This window comes from Barbus barbus (assembly GCF_936440315.1).
Source record: "Barbus barbus genome assembly, chromosome: 38".
NCBI lineage: Eukaryota > Metazoa > Chordata > Actinopteri > Cypriniformes > Cyprinidae > Barbus > Barbus barbus.
Window position 1 is genome coordinate 4,250,107 of NC_136716.1, and position 23,375 is coordinate 4,273,481.

The window sequence follows — 23,375 nt, forward strand, 5'->3', positions numbered from 1 at the left end:
ATACAGCAACAACAAGGAAATCACTCACTGCTCTTGATTGAATAGCTTTTATAACTTTAATAAATACTAATCTAATGCTATTCAATTTCTGTACCCAAAAACTAATGTTAGACCTACCTAAAAACCCTGAAAATCACTGTTTATTTTATTTTTTATATTTACTCTAATGTATTTATTTATGCTGTTTCTTGTAGAAAGATAGATTATTCTTATTTTCTTTATTTTTATTTGACTGTATAGTTTTTCCCTAAACATAGGACACAACAAACCGTACCGAAATCGTGACTCTAAAACCGTGATACAAACTGAACTGTGAGTAAGTTCCATTCCACGCCTAATATATATACATATATATACATATAATTATCTTTTATTAATTCAAAGGGCCGCTTATAATGTTTTGTTTCAAGACCGTCAGGTTTTTGTCCTTAAAACACTCTTTTCTGTAGAACTAAGTTCTTATGCATCTTATCCCAAGCCTTCATTGATCATTCTAAAATGTGATTTTAGTGTGTAATGGAGGCTTGAGCCATTGATATGCAGTTATTAATTGCCTGAGTCTGTGCATCTCTACTAACAGTGAAACTAAGTTTAACTGCTTCAAGAACAGCAACATTGCCATATTCATACTGATAAAAAACATTTAGCTGTACCGTTGTGAATACATAACCAAAAAAGTCAATCACAGGGCAGCACTGACAAGAGGTTTCTGTGCTTGTGTGTGTCTGCACTGAATGTGTGTGTGCGCAGAGAGAGCGGGCGAAAGAAAGTGCGCTTTGCATAGAAAATAAATGGGAATTTATTTAGGAAAACATGGAAATTGTCTTTTTTTGCTTGAAATAAACCTTTGAAATAACTGAAATAATTAGATTTGTAACTGTATTGTGGAACTACTTCAAAGCTGTAATTAAAAATAAATTGCACACCCTAAAATGTTTGTCAACCAATCAGAATCAAGCATTTAACAGCCCCATAGTATAAATATATATGCATATATAAAATCATAAAAATCATAAATCAAGATGTTTTTGGTGGTAACTTAGGCTAGCAGCCGAATCTGTATAGCTGTTTCCCACCAGCTCTCAGCTCTGGGTGTGCGCTACATGTGTTTAACATATTAGATATTGGACAATAGGGGCTTGTTATGTGATACATGTTGTAAGAACTGTGTGAAAAAAATCACATCACACTGTTTCAGCCCACTTTCTGTACATTTACGACTCAACCCCCCTCTTTGTGTAATCAGTGCATAGGTCTTCACTTAGAGAGGAATTCAGGCACTATGAAAGACATGATCTCATACATAATTTGATGTAATCTGCTAAAGCCTCAAAGACAAGTTTTTTTCAGAATAATGTTTTTGTACATTAACAATGAATTATACTCATTATCATTTAATATGGATTGAATGATTGGGAGGATTGACTCATTCTCTTTATTTTTAGTCAAGTACAAAAGATTTTAATTGCATTTCAAATTAGCCATCATTATTTATTAAATATCATTAAATCTAAATTCACATATAAATTAACTGGTTATATTCAAGTTTACTATATTATTTAACAGAATCTTTTATGCCAAAAAAAAAACAATATTTAAAAGCCAACTACTTTTTATGGGTCTAATCGGGTAGAATTAGCACTTTATAATAACAATCACATGTTAGCACAATTTACAGTGTCAGTACTGGGGCAAAATAATATAATCTTGAGCTAGGTTATCTCATGTTCTGCACATTCTAATATGTTGATAACGAAGGCGACTTTGTCTGACCTTCGTATACAAAAAACAAAGATTAAGTGCAAAACTGAAGTGTTGTGTCTTTGCAGTCTCAGACTTATAAAAACACTTTTTTGAGACTTTATATTTTGTGCTTTAATTTTATTTGACTTATGTTATTTATTTATTTATTTTGTTAAATATAGGCTTACATTTTAAAAGAAAAGAAAAAAAAAATAGTAAAAGGTACTGGTAATTTTATGCCAGGACATAAATCTGTTAAGTTTACAGATATTTACTTTAACCACAAAACATGCAATGCATAATTCAAAATATAATAATAATAATAATACATTTATTTTTATATAGTGCATTTAAAAGTTAATTCTCAAAGCACGTTACACTTAAGAGGGTACAAAGTTTAAAAGAAAAAAAAAGAAAGTAGAGGGGTAACAATAAAAACATATCAAAAACAATGAAGGGAAAAACATTACCCTTCTCCCCTGCACCTTACAAATCAGTCTTAAAAAAGTCTTAGTTTTCAGAGAAGATTTAAACACTTCTCTGGCGCGTTTGGCTGCCACTCCTTTCTCCTGTTTTTGGGGGCTTATAAATAAGTCCGGCGGTTATCCCCAAGTTTCAATCCTGTGTCCTAAAGAAAAGTAAGTTAAGAATCACTGATGTAGATCACTGATCTTTAATAGTATGTCTTTCCAATCCATGTGCTTGTCCTGTAATAAATCAAACTGTAGTTTCTCAATGGAGTGATCGAGTCCCACCACAGTTTGACATCACTGCATGCTTCACTTTATAGAAGAGCTGAAAACAGGCTCTTCGACTGCTGGGACAGTAAAGGATGATATGATCGTGACTGTATAATGGCAAAAGCGATTTAGGAACAACTCCAGTGATAGTACTGGTGAAATAAAAGCAGAAACATGTTTTTGACATTGTCCAATTCCCTGAAAACAGTTAAAAACTGCTTGCTTCTGACTTCTGCCAGCTCTGCTGCATTATCAACAGCTGTCTTTATGTTTCCAGGGTTTCTTTCTGTGTTGTCTCCATGTATCTGTTGCACTGCTTACCTCTTCTCTAGCAGAATGGTTGTTCTTGGCCAGGCCAACTGGATCTGTCGTGAACCAGCTGCGAATTGAGAAATGTGCCATGCCGTAACGTATCGATGCTACGTATTGTTTGTTAAAACAAACATTGCACCGTTAAGAAAAGAAAAGTCAGAATTGGGAGATATAAACTTGTTGTGAAGGGGAAAAATGTCAGAATTGTAAAAGAAAAAGTCTCAATGACCTTTTTTTATTTTAAATCGTGGCGGAAACAAACAAACAAAAATTACGAGATGTAAATTCAGAGATAAAATTCAGAACTGTGAGAAGTAACCGAACTCAGAATCGCAAAAAAATTATTATTAGAATTCTGAGGCCCCGGTTACACTAGTTTAAAATGGCGTTTTAGAATGAAAACGATCCCCATTTTCAGGCGTTTCCGCTGCGTTTCAGAAAAGATCTCCGTTATCACTACACAACCGAAAACGCATGTCACGTGACCATCATAGACTCCGTTTTGGTCCGTTTACACTGCAACCCCGGAGTTTTCAAATTAAAAGGGGGTCTGCAGCGTTTTCAGAAGTCTCCGTTTTCAACCTCGAAAACGCCAGAGTAGTGTAAACGATAGGCATAACCATAGAAAAAGTTATGCACACTAGTGTAAACGGGGACAAGGCTTCCTCGCGATTCTGAATTCTTTCACGATTCTGAATTCTTTCAAAATTCTGAGTTTACATCTCACAGTCCTGAGGAAAAAGTCTGAATTGTGAGGTAAAAAGTTATTTATTCATTCATTCATTGTCAAAAACAAGCTTCCATATAAAACTTTGTTTTAGCAGTACACTGCAAAAAATAAGTGTAATTTTTAACTGTAACATTTTGTAAAAACGCTATGGAAAAAAAACTGTTAATAGGTTTACAGTAAGTTCCCGTATATATACAGGGAAAACTGTAAAATACATTTAATGTCATTTTACAGTAAAATGCTGTTAATTGAACAGTTTTTAAAAGTAAATAGAACAAATCAATGTATAATTTACAGTCAAAAACTGTAAACGGATAGTCCCAGAATTCCCTGCTTGACACTGCACATTTGAAAGTATTTTGCTTAAATAATCATGTTTTTTAATAATTTTTGTTATCAGTTACATTTGGGCTTTATGTTTCATCTTCTGAATATTTATTGCATTATTTAAGTGTCATGTGTGTTACCATGATGGTGTTTTGTGTTTGCGTGAATGACTCTGTGCACCTTCTATATATTAGTAGGCCTATATACTTCCAAGTGGCCAAGCTGCTTGTGATGAGCTTTTATTCTTAATGTGGCTTTCTCTTTTACCACCTGCATTATTATGCTGGCTGTCAGTATGTTAAAGGTACAAAACAGATTTTAATAGCATTGTGCATTGTTGAATTTATTGGTTTACATTCAAATTTTCTAGTTTACAAATGTGTTTACAGTTTTTCTGTATTTTTTACAAAATTATTCTGGCAACCACAGCTGCCAATTGTTTTTGTAAAAAGTACAGATTTTTTTTTTTTTTTACAGTATATGTTATTTATCATTTACCCAGCGAAAGCTACTGTAGATCTCAACTCATCTTTATACAGTACTTCTGCTTGTTTGTGCTGAATAGAAAGTGTCATAGGTGGGAGTTTAAAGAATATCTGTGGGATGTAAAAGCAGGTATTTGGCTTTGTTTTGAAGTGGGACAATTCCATATTCATTGATTCACTCTACAAATAACAAATTTTATTATCTTCAGCAGGAAACGGACAGTTCTTTAGACTGTATGCAATACTTCCCCATCTACAACTGATTCTATTACAGGGCAAATGTCTATGCAAATGTAGCAAATGTATTACATGTCTATAAATATCTAAATGTGTTAAATCTAAATGAATATCTAAAAGATATCTCACATCATTCATATCTATTTCATTGTTATTCTAGAGAGTAGCTGTTGATTCACTCACATTGCTTTTGGTAATTAATTTATAAAAAAATGTTTGAACTCTTTGATCTTCAATATAGCAGTTGCTGCACAAAATGCCACCATGGTAGCATTTTGAGGGCTTGAGAGGCGCTGAAGAATGAGAAGAGATTGAATGCAGTGATGGAGTTCATTAAGAGAAGAGGGATCCCCTTCACTCCCACCACAGCTGTTCTGTCCAGCAGTTCAGAATAAGTCTGTCCTGCGACATGAACACATTCCTGTAAAGCCCGCTCCCGTCACCCAGAGAAACCAGCTGCCTCTGTACCGCTTATTCCTACAGACACCAGCTGGAAAACCAAAGAATAGAACAGACGTACATAAGATCTTCAGAGAAAACACAACAGATCCTATTCTTGCTGAAGAGAGGCAATGTGATATTTATTAATAAATAGACTTTCAGATTAGATGCATATTAAATATCTTTAAATAAAATTTTGAAGGCATGTGGAATGCCCTTGAGTGGGCATCTTTAGCTCTGTAGTTATAAAAGCCAGCTTTTTTATTATTATTTTAAGAAAAGAAATATCACATATATCACCTACTTAACATGTCATTTGTTTCTCCTGAACAGTAATGGGAAGCAAACGAAGAGGTCTTCTGTTTCTTAGATTTTATTTTTCTAGCTAATAGTGCAATCTCCCAAACTCTGCTCAGATTTGTTTATATTCAATGTTCTTTAGTTATGTTATCTAGCTTCATTCATTTTATAGCTTTGTACACATTTTTTAGAGAAACACATGAGACAAACTGGATGCTCAAAGAAATAGTTCACCCAATTTTTTATTTATTTACTTGTTTATTTTTAACTTTTTTGTAAACAGTGCTTGATCTGTGCATATTTCTTTCCTGATTCAGATGAGACCATTTGAAGAATGGAGCAATATTATGGATAGAGGTCTTATATTTTAGCTGGAAACTACGGTTTGAAGTTAAAAACGTCTTAATGATGGATTTGTTTATTACAAACATGCAGTTTTTCACTTCACAAGATGTTAATTGATGGATTGGAGTGGTGTGGATTACTTGTGGATTATTGTGATGTTTGGACTCTCATTCTGACGGCACCCACTCACTGCAGAGGATCCATTGTTGAGCAAGTGATGCAAGGCAACATTTTTCCAAATCTGTTCTGATGAAAAAACAAAATCATCTACATCTTGGATGACTTGAGTCTGAGCTAATTTTCAGCAAATTTTCATTTTTGGGGGTGAGCTATTCCTTTAAATGAAACAAAACAGTCTCTGGAAAGAGCAACCAAAGAAGCACGTTGTTTCTTAAGGCTTAATGGAAATTATGTTTTACAGCACCAAAAATGAGAATTTAAAAAGAAAAATCTGTTTATGATCATATATACTCTAGCAGAGTGATTTATTGTTGCAGAAGCACATGCAGCAGAATAGAGTTGCACCTGCTGTGAACTGGGATCCTTCGGTGCAGAGGATGTAAGGCTGAAGGTCAGAGATCAGCTGTACTTATGAAGGGGGTAACGATTAACGCATGAGATGCGGAAATATCGCCAGAAATCATTAGCTTACTGTAAACAGATGGTAAATGCTAGACGTTTTTCTTCATATACGTGCTTGTGGGTAAAAAAGCAAAAGAGGGTTAAGATAGAAAGTTGGAATCCATTTTTGAGGCATCAAGCAAAGTCTTCATTCACAACATCCAGCCACAGCTGGCAGTCATTTGCTAACTGACTCCTTTGACAGCTATAGTCCTCTGGGAGTGAATTACTGGGGGCTTTTCCTTTCTTTTCCATAAACACTCCATGCACTGAGCTCATAACCCCAACACTGCCTCCCACAGCAGCCTTAAAACACGATGGGAAGACTCTACCTTACAGCATGAATGAAACAAAGATGTCAGTAAAAGGAAACAGAAAACACAGAGATATTATTTGTATGTGGAAGGCACAGCTGAGATGTTCATGTCAAACACTGAAAGATTCTGCTCCTACATCAAGTTTGTCCCTTTAATAAAGATATAGTAACTATAAAGTTCTCTTCTTTCCTTTTTTTTTTTTTTGATGTTTCTAATGCAAGGGTGAATAAGTTCAATAGCATGAACATAATATAAAATATTGAAGTACTGTATGTGCATACATGCATGTTATATTTTACATTTTCATGCTCGTTCTTATATATACAGTGCTAAGCAAACATTAAATATTTGAACATTTAATAATAATATATAAAATATTTCTGAGTGAATATGAGCTCAAAAATACAGTGGTGTGAAAAAGTGTTGGCCCCTTCCTGATTTTTTATTTTTTTGCATGTTTGTCACACTTTAATGTTTCAGATCATCAAACAAATTTAAATATTAATCAAAGATCTTTCAACCAAGATGGCAGATATTGTGTGTTGCTCTTCAGTGTTTGTACTGTTGTTTGTTTTTCCTGTTTTTTGTTTTTCAAATACGATCAGTTTTTACCAGGGATGACCTGCTGAACATTCGGCAGAACACACCACAAAATCTTTTACCGGATTTTGATTTTTCGGACGTTTTGCTGGAGATTGTAGTTGGCGGAGCCGTAGCTCTGGTCAAACGCTACAGGAGGCTTCAGAGCAGACTTCACGCTGATCAGAGCAGATCGGGACACGAAATCAACGGGGAAATCGAGCGGTGGCGGGATGTGCTTTTACATCAATGAGAGGTGGTGTACAGATGTAACTGTGTTAAAGAAGATGTGCTGTTCAGATCTAGAAATGCTCTTCATTATCTGTAAGCCGTTCTATTCGCCGCGGGAGTTCTGCTCGTTCATTCTCGTGAGTGTCTACATTCCATCGCAAGCGCACGTGAGCACAGCTTTACAGAAACTCGCTGATATGATCACAGAGTGTGAGCAACAACACCCGGACTCTGTTTTAATCATTCTCGGGGACTTTAATAAAGCAAATCTCTGCCGCGAACTGCCAAAATACAGACAGCACATCACATGTCCCACCAGAGACAGTAATATACTGGATCACTGTTACACAACAATAAAGGACGCATATCACTCGGTTCCACGAGCAGCTTTAGGACTCTCTGATCACTGTTTGGTTCATCTTATTCCGACCTACAGGCAGAAACTTAAATCTGCAAAACCTGTATTAAGAACTGTTAAAAGATGGATTAATGAAACAGAGCGGGATCTTCAAGCCTGTTTCTCTCTCACTGATTGGACTGTTTTTGAAGCCGCTGCCACAGATCTGGACGAGCTCACAGAGACTGTAACATCATATATCAGTTTCTGTGAGGATATGTGCATTCCTACCAGGACTCATCTAACTTACAACAACGACAAACCGTGGTTCACTGAAAAACTCAGACAGCTCCATCAGGCCAAAGAAGATGCTTACAGAAAAGGGGATAAAGTCTTGTACAAACAGGCCAAATACACACTGGAAAAGGAGATCAGAGTGGCAAAGAGGAATTATTCTGACAAGCTAAGGAAAAAATTGGAAAGGAATGAAGGATATCACCAGTGTGGAAAGGAATGAAGGATATCACCAGTTACAAGTCACCATCCCCCAGCACTCTGGAGAATCAACACCTGGCAGACGACTTCAATGAGTTTTATTGTCGTTTTGAAAAATCACCCCACACCCGCCCTGAACACTTCTCCACACAACCATTAACACCTCCAGCAACCCTCCTCTCCCCCACACCTACAATTCAAATCAGCGAAGAAGATGTGTGCCAGGTCTTCAGGAAGAACTAAAGAAGGAAAGCACTAGGCCCAGACGGTGTGTCACCAGCCTGTCTGAAATCCTGTGCTGACCAGCTGGCCCCCATCTTCACACAGATCTTCAACAGTTCACTGGAGCTGTGTAAAGTCCCCTCATGCTTCAAACTCTCCACCATCATCCCTCTCCCAAAGAAACCCCAAATTACTGGACTTAATGACTACAGACCTGTGGCCCTAACATCTGTAGCAATAAAATCATTTGAAAGACTGGTTTTGGCTTATCTGAAGGACATCACCGGACCCTTACTGGACCCCCTGCAGTTTGACTACAGAGCAAACATGTCTGTGGATGATGCAGTCAAAGGCCCCGTCCACACGAAGACGCGTTTCGCTGTATACGCATACATTTTTTATCGTATAGGCGTTTTGTCCACACGAAGCCGGCGTTTTCGAAGAGTGAAACCGATAATTTTTAAAACCGGGTCCCAGGGTGGATAAATTTGAAAACGCTGTTTTCACGTTTTCGTGTGGACGGCGAATCCGTATATTTTCTGAAACAATGACGTCATCAGCCCACGTCTCCCCCTAATCAGACACCGCTACGTCACATAACAGCGACAACAACAACAACAATGTCAGACTACGTGCCTGTGTTCGTGCTGCAGAACTTACTGAGCTCATTAGCTTTATTAAAGCAAAATCTTCTGCTTTGTGTGTTAGTTTGTATTCAGCACGCAAGGTTTACGCACATGGTCCAAGTCTTCTTCTCTGTTTTTTTGTGTATCTCTGTGGCAGAATTACAGCGCCACATATTGGTCTGGCATGTGTACTACATCGTTTTCAGTCGGTTTCAGTGATTCCATGTGTACGCAGATATTTCCTGAGACGACTCCGTGTTTATGGAATTTGAGGCAAAAAAAAGATTGGATAGGGAGAAATCTGGCTTCGTGTGGATGTAGCCTTAGTCTACTTCACTTTGTCAGGCAGGTCCTATTTAAGTGATTTCTTGATTGTGAACAGGTGTGGCAGTAATCAGGCCTGGGTGTGGTTAGAGAAACTGAACTCAGGTGTGATAAACCACAGTTATGTTTTTTTTTTTTTTTTAAGGGGGGCGGGGCACTTTTTCACACAGGGCCATGTGGGTTTGGATTTTGTTTTCCCTTCATAAAAAAAAAAAAAACCTTCATTTAAAAACTGCATGTTGTGTTTACTTGTGTTATCTTTGATTGATATTTAAATTTATTTGATGATCTCAAACATTAAAGTGTGACAAACATGCAATAAGATAAAAAAAAAATCAGGAAGGGGGCCAACACTTTTTCACACCACTGTATAATATAAAATATTATAATATATATTTGTGTGTGTGCTGTATATATTTTGAGTGATTAAATATCTACTGACAGTAATTTAACAAGTTTAAAAAAAAATTGGAACGTAATTATTTTATTGTTGTTTAAATGGCAAATATTATGTGAAATATAGTATTTATTCTCTTTTATATTTTAATCTCTTTTAACTGACCAATGTCCACAATTTCACCATTTTATGTTCTACACACACACACACACACACACAGACACATACAAAAGTTTAACTGATAACTTATTTATATTAATTTTCATAATCATGTTTTTTATTGTGTTAGTTTTTTAGTGTTATATTGTGTTAGTTAGCTGTATTTTTATTTATTGTTTTGTTATTATAATTTAATCGATACAACCCAACTGCAGTTTGACTGATATTAATTGGAATGCAGGATAAAAAATAATAAATAAAAAACATGATTTTTGAGCATTTTTAAAAATTTAGTTATCTGTTTTTGCAAATGAACTCAAACATACTGAATATATATATATATATATATATATATATATATATATATATATATATATATATATATATATACTGTATACATATATTAAGAGACTGAATAAATAATTCAATATCTATTAAACATTAGACAAAAATTTAAACATTAAATATTTTAATGTTGTTTTCTAATTGGGTTAATTCATTTAAAAGACATAACATATTTTATTTTGTATACATTTCTCAAATTTGTTCATTGCTTAATTCATTAATGCTAGCTCAAAGATTGAAAGATGCCTCCCTCATGACTCATGAAAGGCATACACAGCTCCTGATGTTCAGTACAGAACCTTGAACTTCATTATCCCAGAGTGCTCTCAGCTCACAAAAAGAGGTGAGAAAAACACAAGTGGGAGGGCTATTGTTGCCTGTCTCTCCAACCTTAATGAAATTCCAAGCTTCCTCTCACCCTCCCTTCATTAGTTAGTGTGTGTGAGCGATGTAAGGAAGAACAAGTAGGCTATGCACTTCTACTTTTTACACACTTTTTTTAACGCATCATATAGGGAAATTTCGAAAAGCCATACATAAAACATATATAGGGTAAATACAGACGTATGTAGAAAACATTTACATTAAGGTCATTGCACACTTGAGTTCGCATGCGTTTTTCTGTTTTTTCGTATTGCCCATCCTTTCCTATCAAAATGACGGAGCCCGGCACATGCATGCTACGGATGCGAAAAAACAGAAAATCAAACTTGATCCAATGTTTTTGTATGGACGAAAGAGTGCAAACGTGATTGACACAACGTGAGGTCGTATTTATTTTTTAACGTGCGAAAATTTCGGACCACTAAAACGTATTGTCGTTGAAATCTAATATATTTCATGCATGTATTATGTACTTTGGAGGAAGTTTTATATTTCGAAAACACCCAGACACCGTTCCAATGTTTTCATCAGAACATCACTGCTTAATTCATCAACAATTTAACACCCATTACCCGCCAAAGGCAGCGTGTTAAGCCGCAGCTGCGCGCATTTTCCGGCGGATTTGTGAGCGCTTAATGGAAATTACGCACTTGGAGGAAAGACGGAATCATTTGTAATCGACACAACAAAAGACTGCGCTCAACCTGGCTGACCAGTGGAACTGTACACTCATCCTGTAATTGCAGGCTTCCCCGAAGAACTTCAATGCTTTGACCAGGCCACAAATGAGAGGTTTAAACACTTCCAACATCAAACAAAGAAGGTCTGCAAGAGGACTTTCAAAGGAGCCTGTGTCATTTTTAACATGCTGACGCCTCTGACTGTCATAGCTCATGATCTATCAGAGAAATGCCCAGCGCTGATTTCATGAGAAAGAGAAAGTGTGAACAATGCATCTTTAATCTTCTGCCAGTCACATTCTAGGCGTGTGTGTGTGTGTGTGTGTGTGTGTTATTCACTGTACTCAGATAACAGCCACAATGAAAGGAAACTTTTTTACTCATGTTCTTACATATAATGGAACAAATAAGTCAACAACAGAAACAACCATTAGGTATATTAATAGCACACATGTCCTTATAATACAAAATAGAGCATGCACTCTTAAGAGCAAAGTAAAAAAATAATAATTATTTATTATTATAGTGGTCATTAATCATTTTTTATTAACTAAAGCATAATTTATAGTTCCTGAATTAAAACTGAAAAACGCTTACAATAAAACTAGAGAAACTGCTTTACAGGCGCCACCTGCTGATTAGAGTATTACATCACACATTTGAGACCCATCTTAAATTAATAGCTAAATAAAAATCACAATAAATAAATTAATAAATACATTCTATTTGATCTAACCTTACATTACTTCAATTATTAATTTACTTTTTTTTTGGTGTAACAATGTACACTGAAAACAATTTAGTGTAGGATTTAATTTAAACATTTGTAACTCAAAAATTGTTAGTAAATTTCACAAAGAATTACAAAGAAATTACAGAATTAAATGACACATTACATTTTGACGTACAAAGAAATAAATAGTATTTTTCAATAATGAACTTCAATAATGTTTTTTTTTTACTGCTTCAAAAAAATCTGTTTCTGATGAGTTATTAGTTAAAATATGAGTTATTTTTGCATCATTGAGAAATATTAGAATTTTTTATTTTTGTATTATCCATTTTCATTAGTTATTGCTTTAGTAATTTTGTTGTGCATTTTTGTCGTTTTTATTATTTATTGTTAGTTTATAACGTGTATATAATTTAAATTTTTAATTTAAATGAATTTTTACTTATTTTACATACAAGTTAAATGAAAATGAAAAATGTTAAATAAAATATGTTTTTATTACAACTTACTTAACATTTATTATATTTCTAGTAACAAAAATATATATTTTTATATTTTTAGTTTTACCACGACAACCCTGGTTTTCACTGTGTAGTAAGGTAGATTCAGTCTAATAAAATAATAATAATAATAATAATAATACATTTTAAACCAATCAGTGAATGCTTAGGACATCATTAACTATTAATAAAAATAATTCTTAATAAACAATAATAAAAAAATTATAATTAAATGTAATAAATTAAAATATGACGTAATAATAATAATATTACATTTTAAACTAATAAGTAAATGCGTAGGACATCATTAACTATTAATAAAGAATAATAAATAGTCTATAATATTAAAATAATCATTAAATGTAATAAATTAAAATATGACGGTAGTTGCCTATTGATTTTAAAATCAGGACTCTCCTGCAAATAAAGGCCTTTAGCAGAAATGGGATCTTTCATACAATATTCAGTCCCGTTTACTTAAGGAGGAATATAACTAATTACCATCTGGAACAGTAATGAATTATTGCAGTATAGCCACAAGGAGGCAGTATCACACCAAACACTACCACAACCCTGTAACATGCCTGGATCCCTAGGACTTTGAATTGAAAACACAACTACTACTACAAAGCAATATTAATGTCACATTATGTATCCAATACATTTTGATTTGAATGTATGCAAAGGCTACCAATTTCAAATAAAAACAGTAGGCTAATGATGGTGATTTGAATGTTTTGATGCATTAGCTCCGCAAAACCGATTATATGCTTGACTTAATAAAAAACATTTATTTATTTACAATTGAATTTATTTATAATTTATTTTTAATAAAACTACCAGACCAGACACTGACATCGGACAGAATGTCCCGGATCTCAAGAATGGTTTGCATGTCTCTCAAAAGACTTTATGGAATTTGACTACAAGCCACGACTGAAACCGATGTCTTGCGGCTGAAGTTCACACATGGAGGAGCACGTTTACCGTCAAACAGTGCGTTCAGGTGCACAGCATTTGCATACGCTACTCACAATAAAACAACGAGCAGCAGTAAACAGGTCGGCTCATCCTCTATTCCTCGTTTACATTTATAGGCCAGTGGCTGATAAAGGTTATTTGGGTGCTAGAGGTTACTTCTGGTACCACGCCTTGCCCTAATAAAGAGGACACACAAGTGAGAGCCGCAGGGGTGATCAGTGGGGCAGATACACTCCTCCAACCTCTTTCACCAAAGCCATTCTCAATCAGAAAAGAGCGAACTGATGAGATTAGAATGTCTCCAGCAGTAGGCCTACAGTGATTTTCAGCCATGGTTAATCTTTCGTTACATTTACAAATCAATTATTGTTTGTATTTAAGATTTAAAACAGCCACGTCTGGTCTTCCACATACATGATTATATATTGAAATATTATTGAATGTTTTTTTGCAGCAGCTTTGGTTGAGCAAAGAACCATTTTCTTGTCAAGAACTAGTTTAAGCTTCTCAAGTTGGCTAGAAACGTTACATTACAGCTTCTTCAGATAGACTAAGTATATTGCTTTCTTGGTTCTTTAAAGCACAAGTACACTATATATATATTACTTGTTGTGAAACTTAAAACAGTTCATTTTTAAGTTTTTGGTTCTAATTTGAAGTGTCATTCACATAAAAAATAATTTTTAGGCTACCAAAAAAAAAAAAAAAAAACAGTTCTATACATTTTAATGTAGTTTTTTTTAATGCAACGAGAAAACAATAACTTGCACAGACGCTCAACCTACATCACTGCAACTGTACTAATATGTCTGCAACATTTCGCACCTTTATTATCACTATAACAGCCGAAATCCCCAAATGCTGAAGTTTGGAGACGTTAAGGCGCGAGGCGGAGAACAGTTTTTGCTTCGCCCTCAGGGCTGGAGAGAGAAAAAACAGAGAAGCGAGGAGCCAATAGGAGCAAAGCGTCCACCCATGTTGCCTATAATTCAGAGTTTCTCATACTAGATCCCTGCCATTACCTTCAGTGCTTCAACCGAGGGAGTTAGAGAAAGCAGCTCATCGAGGATTTTGTGTTACAAGCTGCGTCCTGAACTAAATGTCTGCATGTTTTGTTCAAGTCTGCCCTGGAAATAAAGTGGACGATCGTTGTTGTTTTGTTTTCCCCTCTAAAGGATGAGTGGATCGACATACGACAGGAAGATACCCGGTATTTCAACCGATCTTTCAGGCTCTATGAGTTGCCATCCGACTTCTAAGGACTCTCCGACTCTTCCAGAGTCATCGGCCACAGACATGGGTTATTACAGCAGCCATCACGAATACTACCAGAGTCCTCCATACCATCAACAGATGAATTCATATCATCAGTTTAATCTGTCAGGGATGGGGACATCAACCGGACCTTACCCCACCAAGACAGAGTACCCTTACAATACTTACAGACAATACGGACATTACAACAGAGACCTGCAGACGCCACCACAAAGCGCAGGTGAGAGTTTGAAATATTTATTTTATTTTATTTTATTTTATTTTTAATATGCCAGAGGTGGTCTATAGGCATTTTTCTTCTTAATATCGGTGTAAAATAGGCATCTTCTAAAGATGATAAAAATAGTTTTGAGCGGCTCGATTTCTGAGAAGCCTATAACTTCGCGTTTCTCAAAAAACTATTAATTATTTAGAGTTCTTTAATTAGTTTTGAGCATGTTACTCTGTATTATCATCGCATAAATACATTTATTTAAAGGATCGTTGTACATAAAATATATTAAGCAGGGTAGAAAGTTGACTCTACTTTATGACGAGGCTTGCGGTCGCTGTAAAACAATTATGACATTTTTATTGCATCTCTAACGTGATTAATCATTATTACTCGGTGCTGAGTCTAGGCTAGATGTCACGGTATATTTTATTGTTGAAGTAGGCCTATTTATTTCTCAAATTGACATTTCTTTATCTGATACTGCCTGCCACAGCTGACATACATTTTATTGTACTCATATAATGTCGCTTGTATACTTTATAAGAAGCAGATTTGTTTAATGCATGCATTTGATTGTCTTTTTTTATTTGCGTCACAATCCCAAAATGAAACCAATCGGCTTTCTGTTTTCTTTTAGATCCTGTGACAATCTTACTTTGCCTTAACGTGGTGTATAATTTTATTCTTTCCAGTCAAAGAAGAACCAGAGACTGAAGTTCGGATGGTAAACGGAAAACCCAAGAAAATCCGCAAGCCGCGCACCATCTACTCGAGTTACCAGCTCGCCGCGCTGCAGCGCCGCTTCCAGAAGGCGCAGTATCTGGCGCTGCCGGAGAGAGCCGAGCTCGCCGCACAGCTGGGGCTCACGCAGACACAGGTAATACTGGAGCTCAAATTCATCTACAGTTCTGTTAACATAATTCATTACTAGGCTGCCACTTGACATTGCGTTAACAGCTTTGAGTGATTTCTTAAACTTCTATCCCTGACACTGAGCACACTGAGATAAAGAGAAGTAGCAAGCTTATCAGGTCATAAAACATTGCTCATGTCAGATGTGTTGAAATGTTATTGCTCATATTTTTACGTAATTAATAAATTAATAATTGTTATTTATTTGCAGTGTTTGCAACAAAAATATGTGGAAATCACTTTATTTCGTTATGCTTTCAAAATATATCGCCATGCAAAGTGTTATAGACAGGACATGACAAATCAACCTCTTATTTTATGCCTATGTGCACTGTAAAAAAAAAGAAATACAATTAAAATTAAAATAAAAAGTCATCATTAGAGTTCTAAGTAATTTCGGCTTTGTTAAGGATTTTAAAATTATATGAATGTAGCTTAAAGGTATTTTCGTGACGCAGTCTGTCTAAAAGAATTTTAAACACGAAAATGTTTGTCATATATTAGTGATACAAGTATAATTATGTTACACACAAAATAAATGGTCAAAAAACTTCAGAAGTTAGTTTTTGTTAAATGATTACCCCCTTTAACATCTTTTCATTATTGTCTACCCTATTTATCGAAAGTGTAGACTAACTTATAATTTATATTTTCAAAATACTACTAAAATGATCAAACCATGTTGTTTTGTACACAAATAAATAATAATACATGTACCAAGATCTCCTATCGTTTTGTTTCTTTGCGGGGGATTTAAGCCCCTGATCCCCCAAACCTTTCTTAACCAGTTCAAAGTGAAATATTTTTGCACCATTTTAGTTTTCTTGTCAAAATTTAAGGCAGCAATTACATTTAAGCGATTCATTTGAGTTAATATTGTTTTCAATGTCCAAAAGAAAACTAACATGAATCGTATTTTTTTTTTGAACAGGTCAAAATCTGGTTCCAGAACCGGAGATCCAAGTTCAAGAAACTTTACAAGAACGGCGAGGTTCCGCTGGAGCACAGCCCGAACGCCAGCGACTCCATGGCCTGCAACTCGCCTCCATCCCCGGCTGTTTGGGACAGTAGCGCGCACTCTAGCCAGGTCAACCGGGGACAGATCCCCCAGCCACCCCTCAGTTCCACACCCCCCTACATGGAAGATTACAGCAATCACTGGTACCAGCAGGGATCACATTTACAGCATCCAGTGCACCACCCAGGACCACCACAGAGCGTGGGGGCCGTGTATTAATGGACACTAATAGAAGAGTTTAATATAAGAGGGAAAGGACTTTTGAAAAACTCAATATACATAAGCTGAGAGATGCTCCGCGAGTATCACACCTGTGTTGGCATTTTGTGGTCTGTTTAAACGCATATATGTCGAGATGAATGCTTTGTGTTGAAATAACAGTAGTGTAATATTAATAATAACAACAATGTTTCAATGTGTCCCGGCTACTCAGACCTATTTGATATGCACATAGGTGTAGGTTAAACAATGTAAAGGAAGTTTAGAGTGGTTTTAAATTATTATGTTTTATGACTTCCTTTATTTTCACGTTTTGTTCATTGACAGGTGAATATTAAAAATGTTTTAAAGAACGATTGAACCCCAATTTGTTTCGTTATCAGCCTCATCACCCACAATGTGGGCTGGTGTTGCGCGTGCATCAGAGACTCAGGACATAAGTTATATAGACTTGTACAAAATGTTGAAAGCTGTACATAATGTGTTAAAAAAAAATAACAGAACCACTAAATTCGTGTTACTTCGAGAGACAGAGACTGCACGCTGGTGCTCGAACCATTTTATATTCCTGTAAGTAGTTTTATTGTTATTCTGTCAAACTGAATAAATGCGAATTGAAAATATTTCCTCGTTTGCTCTGTTTGCTTTCTGCCACAGCCTGTCTTTATGAGTTGCACAATTCCAAATGATTTACAAATCTAAGGTTTGCAGTGATATCGCACTGTTTGGACTCTTAGGAAAGGGTTAAGTCAGACAGATGTTATTTTGTGATGAGTTTGCATGCATAAGCCTGGTAGGGCTGCGTGCAAAGAGGCTGTAGGAGGCGACAGGCGAGCAGACATGTTGGAGTCAATGGATTTTATTAGTATTCTGTTGGCAGATAACAGCGAAGGAGGGGGTGACTACTGAAATAAAGCCTTGAGCTTTAGGGATAGTCGGTCACAACAAGAATCCACAGGGCAAACAAAGGCATCAGACGCAGGCCAAGAAAAACCCCAAGAGGTTCCTACAGGTATATTCAAATTAGAGAGCGACGGTATTTCAAAGCAGGCATTTAACATGTTCCCATACCAGATTCCACCCTTCCAAGGTTTTGGTTTCTTTTTCATACCAATAGGCCTACATATTTAAGACCTTTTTATGTAATAGTGCACGTAGAATATCCAGATAAATAGCCTATAGGCAAACACATTCAAAGCTCCTGTCCATTCGAATTTTGAGTATTTTTAACTCAACTTCCACGTAGAATGCATCCATATAGTTACATGTTTTGTTTATTTTACGCTTTTGTCTCTTAGACAACAAATTGAGTTAGAATGTGAAAAGGTTTGCGCGGTCTCAGGTATGTCTGGGTTGGTGTGTTTCTGGTGGTCTGGAGTTTACCAGCATCAGATGTTTTCTGGAAGAATTGATTTCCTGTAAGTCCTACTGAAAACATGTGTTGTTGATGTTTATTCAAGGAAGTTGGCTAGAAATCGCCCAGCCGATGCCAAAGCATCACGCAGAAATTAGGTGTGAACAAAATTATATTATCCGTCATGAGGCTTTAATACACAGGCTTTTTAGGTGCCAAAAAACAAATGGAATGACGAAAAGAATGAAAAAAAAAATACAATGAAAAAAAGAGACAATGGTCGTTTTATGTGCTCTTTGATTTAAGTTTTGGGTAACAATTTATAGTAAAGACTGCATCATACAATCGTTGGCCTACATAAGGCTACATTCATTAATGAAACTGGAAATTGGTTTCACGACTTTGCTAATTATTTTAGTGTCGCCTACATTAATGATCTGTTAATAATCGTGTAATGGAAAATTGGTTCATGTTTAAATGATATTATTATGTAAAGTGTTACCCTGACTAAAATCGAAATGATAAAGATGTCATGCATTACTTAAGCTTCATGCCTGTATAATTAAACGCACGCACGCAGGCCTAGCACGTAGTGTTCCGTTAACATCATACGTTCATCTTTTGTGCTGTCTCAGACAGCTTCTTTACTTTCGGCTTTTTTGTGTTTTTAATTACAACTGCCAATTAAATTTAATGATAATAATAATTAAGAAAACAAACAAACCAAAAAACAAAAACAAAAAAACAGACGGTACGCATATCAGACCTTCAGAAAATTTTAATTGTTAGGTGTTGTCTGAACACCTTGTGCTTTATGTAGTTTAATTAATTAACCAAAAGCGACGTATGATGAAAGACATTCAAAATCTCGGCTTCTTGTCCCATGACTGTGGAAAACAGACTTCATTCAAGTTTGTAGGTCGTGCAACATGCCCTTTGGTTTGACGTGGAATGGGCGCAAAACCATAATTTGAACCACAGAAACCATAAATAATCTGGTTTCATGCAGGAATCATACGACTAACCGCTAATGCGGTTCATCATTCAACCCCATTACGCGGACTGTGACTAAAACGTGATCCAATATGAAAATAAGTTGAATTTTCACGACTGGAATCCTAAATAGATCTATATGCAAATAGAGGTATATATTATATTATTTTTTATTCACCAGTGATGTATTTTAGAACAGACTTTTTTCCAAGATTGGTTCCACGTGTTTATGGTTTAATGTATTTTCAACGTCTCCTATGAAGTATGATATTGGAATATCAATGTCTCCACCATTCTCTTGGGAATATGAATATGGAGATGAGTAGTTTGTGGGCTCTCACATGGACCTCGTGGCAAACACAGCACTAGTGCTTCTTTAGGACAAAAAGTTGGGAAAAGCCAAATATTCTCTTAAAAATAAAGATTCTGTATTGGGAGTTCCACGTAGAACCTTTATAGGGAAAAAAGGTTATTTAGATGTTTTAAATGTTCTTCACACTAGGAAAAATGGTTCCTTTAAGAACTTTTCACTGAAAGGTGAACCAAAAATAGTTAATTTAAGAACTTTTCAGTGAAAAACTCTTCAAGGAATCAAAAATGGTTTGAAAACCCCCATTTGGAATTTTATGGAAATAAAGTGCTTCCAAATTTTCTGAGATGTTTCACACGTAATTCTTCATTCTGTTTAACAGCAACCGTTGTAGCTTTAGTAACAAGAAGCATAAACAGTCCATCTGCGTGACCAGCACTGTAAATCTTGCATCCAAAAATACCACTGTGATATCCAAAGCATCGGTGGATGTGGATGCTGATGCTGACAGGGATGAAAAGAAAAAACGTGAGATGCCACTGTAGTTAGATTAATAGCATAATAGATCGAGATGGTTACGATGGTTGGTTGGTTAACTGTGAGTCATTTCTGGGCATTTCATAGCTATGGAATTAGTCATGAAGTTCTTATAATACCCGCCTCGCTGTTGCATGCGATTGAGTTACTCTCCTACCTCCAATAGAGAAGAAAGAGTCATATTCACACCTAAAACCTGTCAGGCCACTTAGTTCTCCTTAAAACATGATAATCCCGTCATCTGTATACAATGGCCATAGCTCAAACCCTAAGACATTTTATCCCCTCTAATGTGTTTACCACTTTCATGTGAGGTAGATATGCCATAGGGTCCATAAAGAAACGGCTGCTATCTGTTTGATACAATATTTGCAGTTGTAGTTGGGCCATATGTAACGTATCTGTTTTCCGTTGGGCTTGTTCGTGGTGTGTGGCCTTCAATTACGGGCTATGATCTAGGTGGCGTCGTCTTGGGACGCATCGCTCACTCAGAGAAACCCGTAGCCAAGCGGGGTGTGTGGGCTAACATGGTCACCTCGGCCCCGTGTGTTCCGTCCGTGCCTGAACTGTTGAACTTGAACATGATACTACGATTCAGTGCACCGCATCACCTAAATAAAGATAGGCAGGGCCAATCTTTACGTGTTTGACGAGAAACCGTATCCAAAAAATGGCACCGGAGGCCTCTGGGGTGGTTGAACAGGAGGTCAACTGCGGTTGGGACATGCATGTGTTGCCATGTAAAGACAGAGGGCAGCTGCCTGACACCCGCTCAAAGCCCGGGTCCGCAGGCTTCACTCAGCAGCATCGTTCTGCTCCAAATGTAAATAAGATCAAATGAGAGAGGTTTTCTTGACAGCTGTGAACCACTGAACTCTCTTTCACCCCACAAACCGGGGAAGATTTCGGGAACTGGTTTCATTGTCCTTCAAATCTCCTCCAGGCCTCTGAATCCATTCGCCGCAAACACTGATGCACCACAATTAGAGCTCACCAGGCACCTCGAAGTGCTGGAAATCTCTTTTAACCACTATCAGTCCATCCCATTACCCTTTAGTGCTCTCCCAAATCAGCTTCCCACGTAATTGCACTGTTTGAAAGCCCATTTTCTCTGCTTGTCTGACTTGAGCACCCATTATTCTAATCTCGAGATGTAAAATTGCCTATAATTTCCCTTGTGAGGGCTTGCTGCTTCATTCAAAAACACTTGTCTTCTCTTCCCATGACTGTCATCTAAACGGAGCAACATAAACTCCACAAATCAAACTCTGGGATGGGAGTATATAAAGAGGTGCATGTTAAAATCATTCCATACTTTAAGTGCAGAGAGACGGTTTCCATTTACAGAAGCATGGTTTGTCACCTATTGAGGGAGAGCAGGTAAGTGTCTCTGCGCTAGTGATTCCGACTAGGACTGTGGAAGTAAGCAAGAAAATACTGATTGTGGGACTGTAGAGTCATCGCAGTAAATCTCCCACAGATGTTGCAGAGGCTCATAAATGCGTATTATTGTACAAGATATTAAGAGTTTTGTGCAGTAAAAGGTTTTGGAAGAATTTTGTCATTATTGTTCTGTGCATGAGAGTTGCATGTGGCAGGCATTATTTTATCTTATAATAGGGCATATAATAAAATCCACTCAGCAATTTAATTTACATTATTTGCAGTTTGTGACTGATTAAAACCTGATTTATTCCAAGCTGGAAAAAAAAAGCCCCACACCATGCTGAATTGCGTTGGATCTGAAGAGCTTGAAATGACAGAGATGCTTTGTAATATGCCTGTTTAAACAAGGCTGTTTAGACAAGACCCTGTTGAGTGAGCCGGGTCAAAGTCAGGTCAAGTGGCCCCTGCATTTCTCCAGGTGGCATCTTTATTGCACCCTTTATTTTGTGATGGTTCATGATCTTTATTGATGCGTTTTTGCTTTGCAAAGGCCTAAAACCTTTAGCCTACTTATATATATATATGTATATATATATATATATATCCTACAAAAATTATTTTTAAGAACTTTTGACCTAACGGTTCTTTGAGGAACCAAGAATGGAACTTCTATGCGAGAACCCTAAATAACAAAAAGTCGCGTTGAGTTTTTCTACCTCTTTAGACGCAAAATGAATGGATACGAAACCTATCTCCTGTAAACAATCACGACAGGAAAAAAAACACACCATAAATCATGGTGAAATCACATTAAATGAGCATCAGCGTAATTAGGGATGCGTAAGTAACACAAATATCTTGTTTAAGCACTGAAATGTACGTTTAATCAGGTTTTCTCTCCTGCATTTGATTGAATGTTGTGGTGATTTATCATGGTGGCATCACGACATCGATTCAATCAGTACTTTTAATTACTTTTACTTTCGAAAGGAGGAAAACGAGCAGTGGAAAAGCAGATGTTTGCTGATTTGTTAGGCCAACAAACGTCTTGAAATTCGATAGCCGCATATTTATAATTGAATTGGTCAAATTGTATTTCTATGATTCTGACTAAATAAGATATTAAAGGTAGCCTATTTGAATAGAAACTTCAAAATCCAACTTTTCTGCTGCATTGAGCATCTAATTGTTATTGGTTATTCATAATTCAGCTGTTAGCTCATCTATCCAGCTGTTCGCGCAATTTCTGTCTGCAAAAAAGCAGAACAATTACACTGGCAATATTTCCAAAATGAAATTGATTTAAATCGGATTCTCTGGACCTGAAGGATTTTTGTGTGTGTACTTCTGGATACAGCGTTTAACGTACTGACATTTTTGCTATTTTGTAGTAGATAATATCAGATATGTCTATACAAAACCATACGATAATTTAAAACAAGTCATAATTCCATTCATATTTAAAGTAGGCTAAACAAGCGCTCAGAACGAATAAAAACTGATCGTCTTACATTCATCATGCCTTGATCATAAATAATTCATAAATCTCTAGTTTTCCCACACCTG

At 36.1% G+C, this 23,375-nt stretch overlaps 1 protein-coding gene across 1 annotated transcript; it reads left to right on the forward strand.

Annotated features, from left to right (window-relative positions):
• Nucleotides 1–14,605: 14,605 nt before the first annotated feature.
• LOC306858026 (homeobox protein Dlx3b-like) lies at nt 14,606–17,846 on the forward strand. Its single transcript, XM_079398374.1, has 3 exons — nt 14,606–15,086; nt 15,773–15,957; nt 16,924–17,846. Exons 1-3 carry the CDS (start codon nt 14,768–14,770, stop codon nt 17,227–17,229), a joined length of 810 nt encoding a protein of 269 aa, XP_079254500.1. The 5' UTR covers nt 14,606–14,767; the 3' UTR covers nt 17,230–17,846.
• Nucleotides 17,847–23,375: the final 5,529 nt, after the last annotated feature.

Excerpts from the sequence above, each read along its gene's own strand:
- LOC306858026 (XM_079398374.1), top strand. The coding sequence starts at position 14,768 with ATGAGTGGATCGACATACGACAGGAAGATACCCGGTATTTCAACCGAT. Across the intron at positions 15,087-15,772 it reads GACGCCACCACAAAGCGCAG|TCAAAGAAGAACCAGAGACT; the intron begins GTGAGAGTTTGA and ends TATTCTTTCCAG. Across the intron at positions 15,958-16,923 it reads TGGGGCTCACGCAGACACAG|GTCAAAATCTGGTTCCAGAA; the intron begins GTAATACTGGAG and ends TTTTTTGAACAG.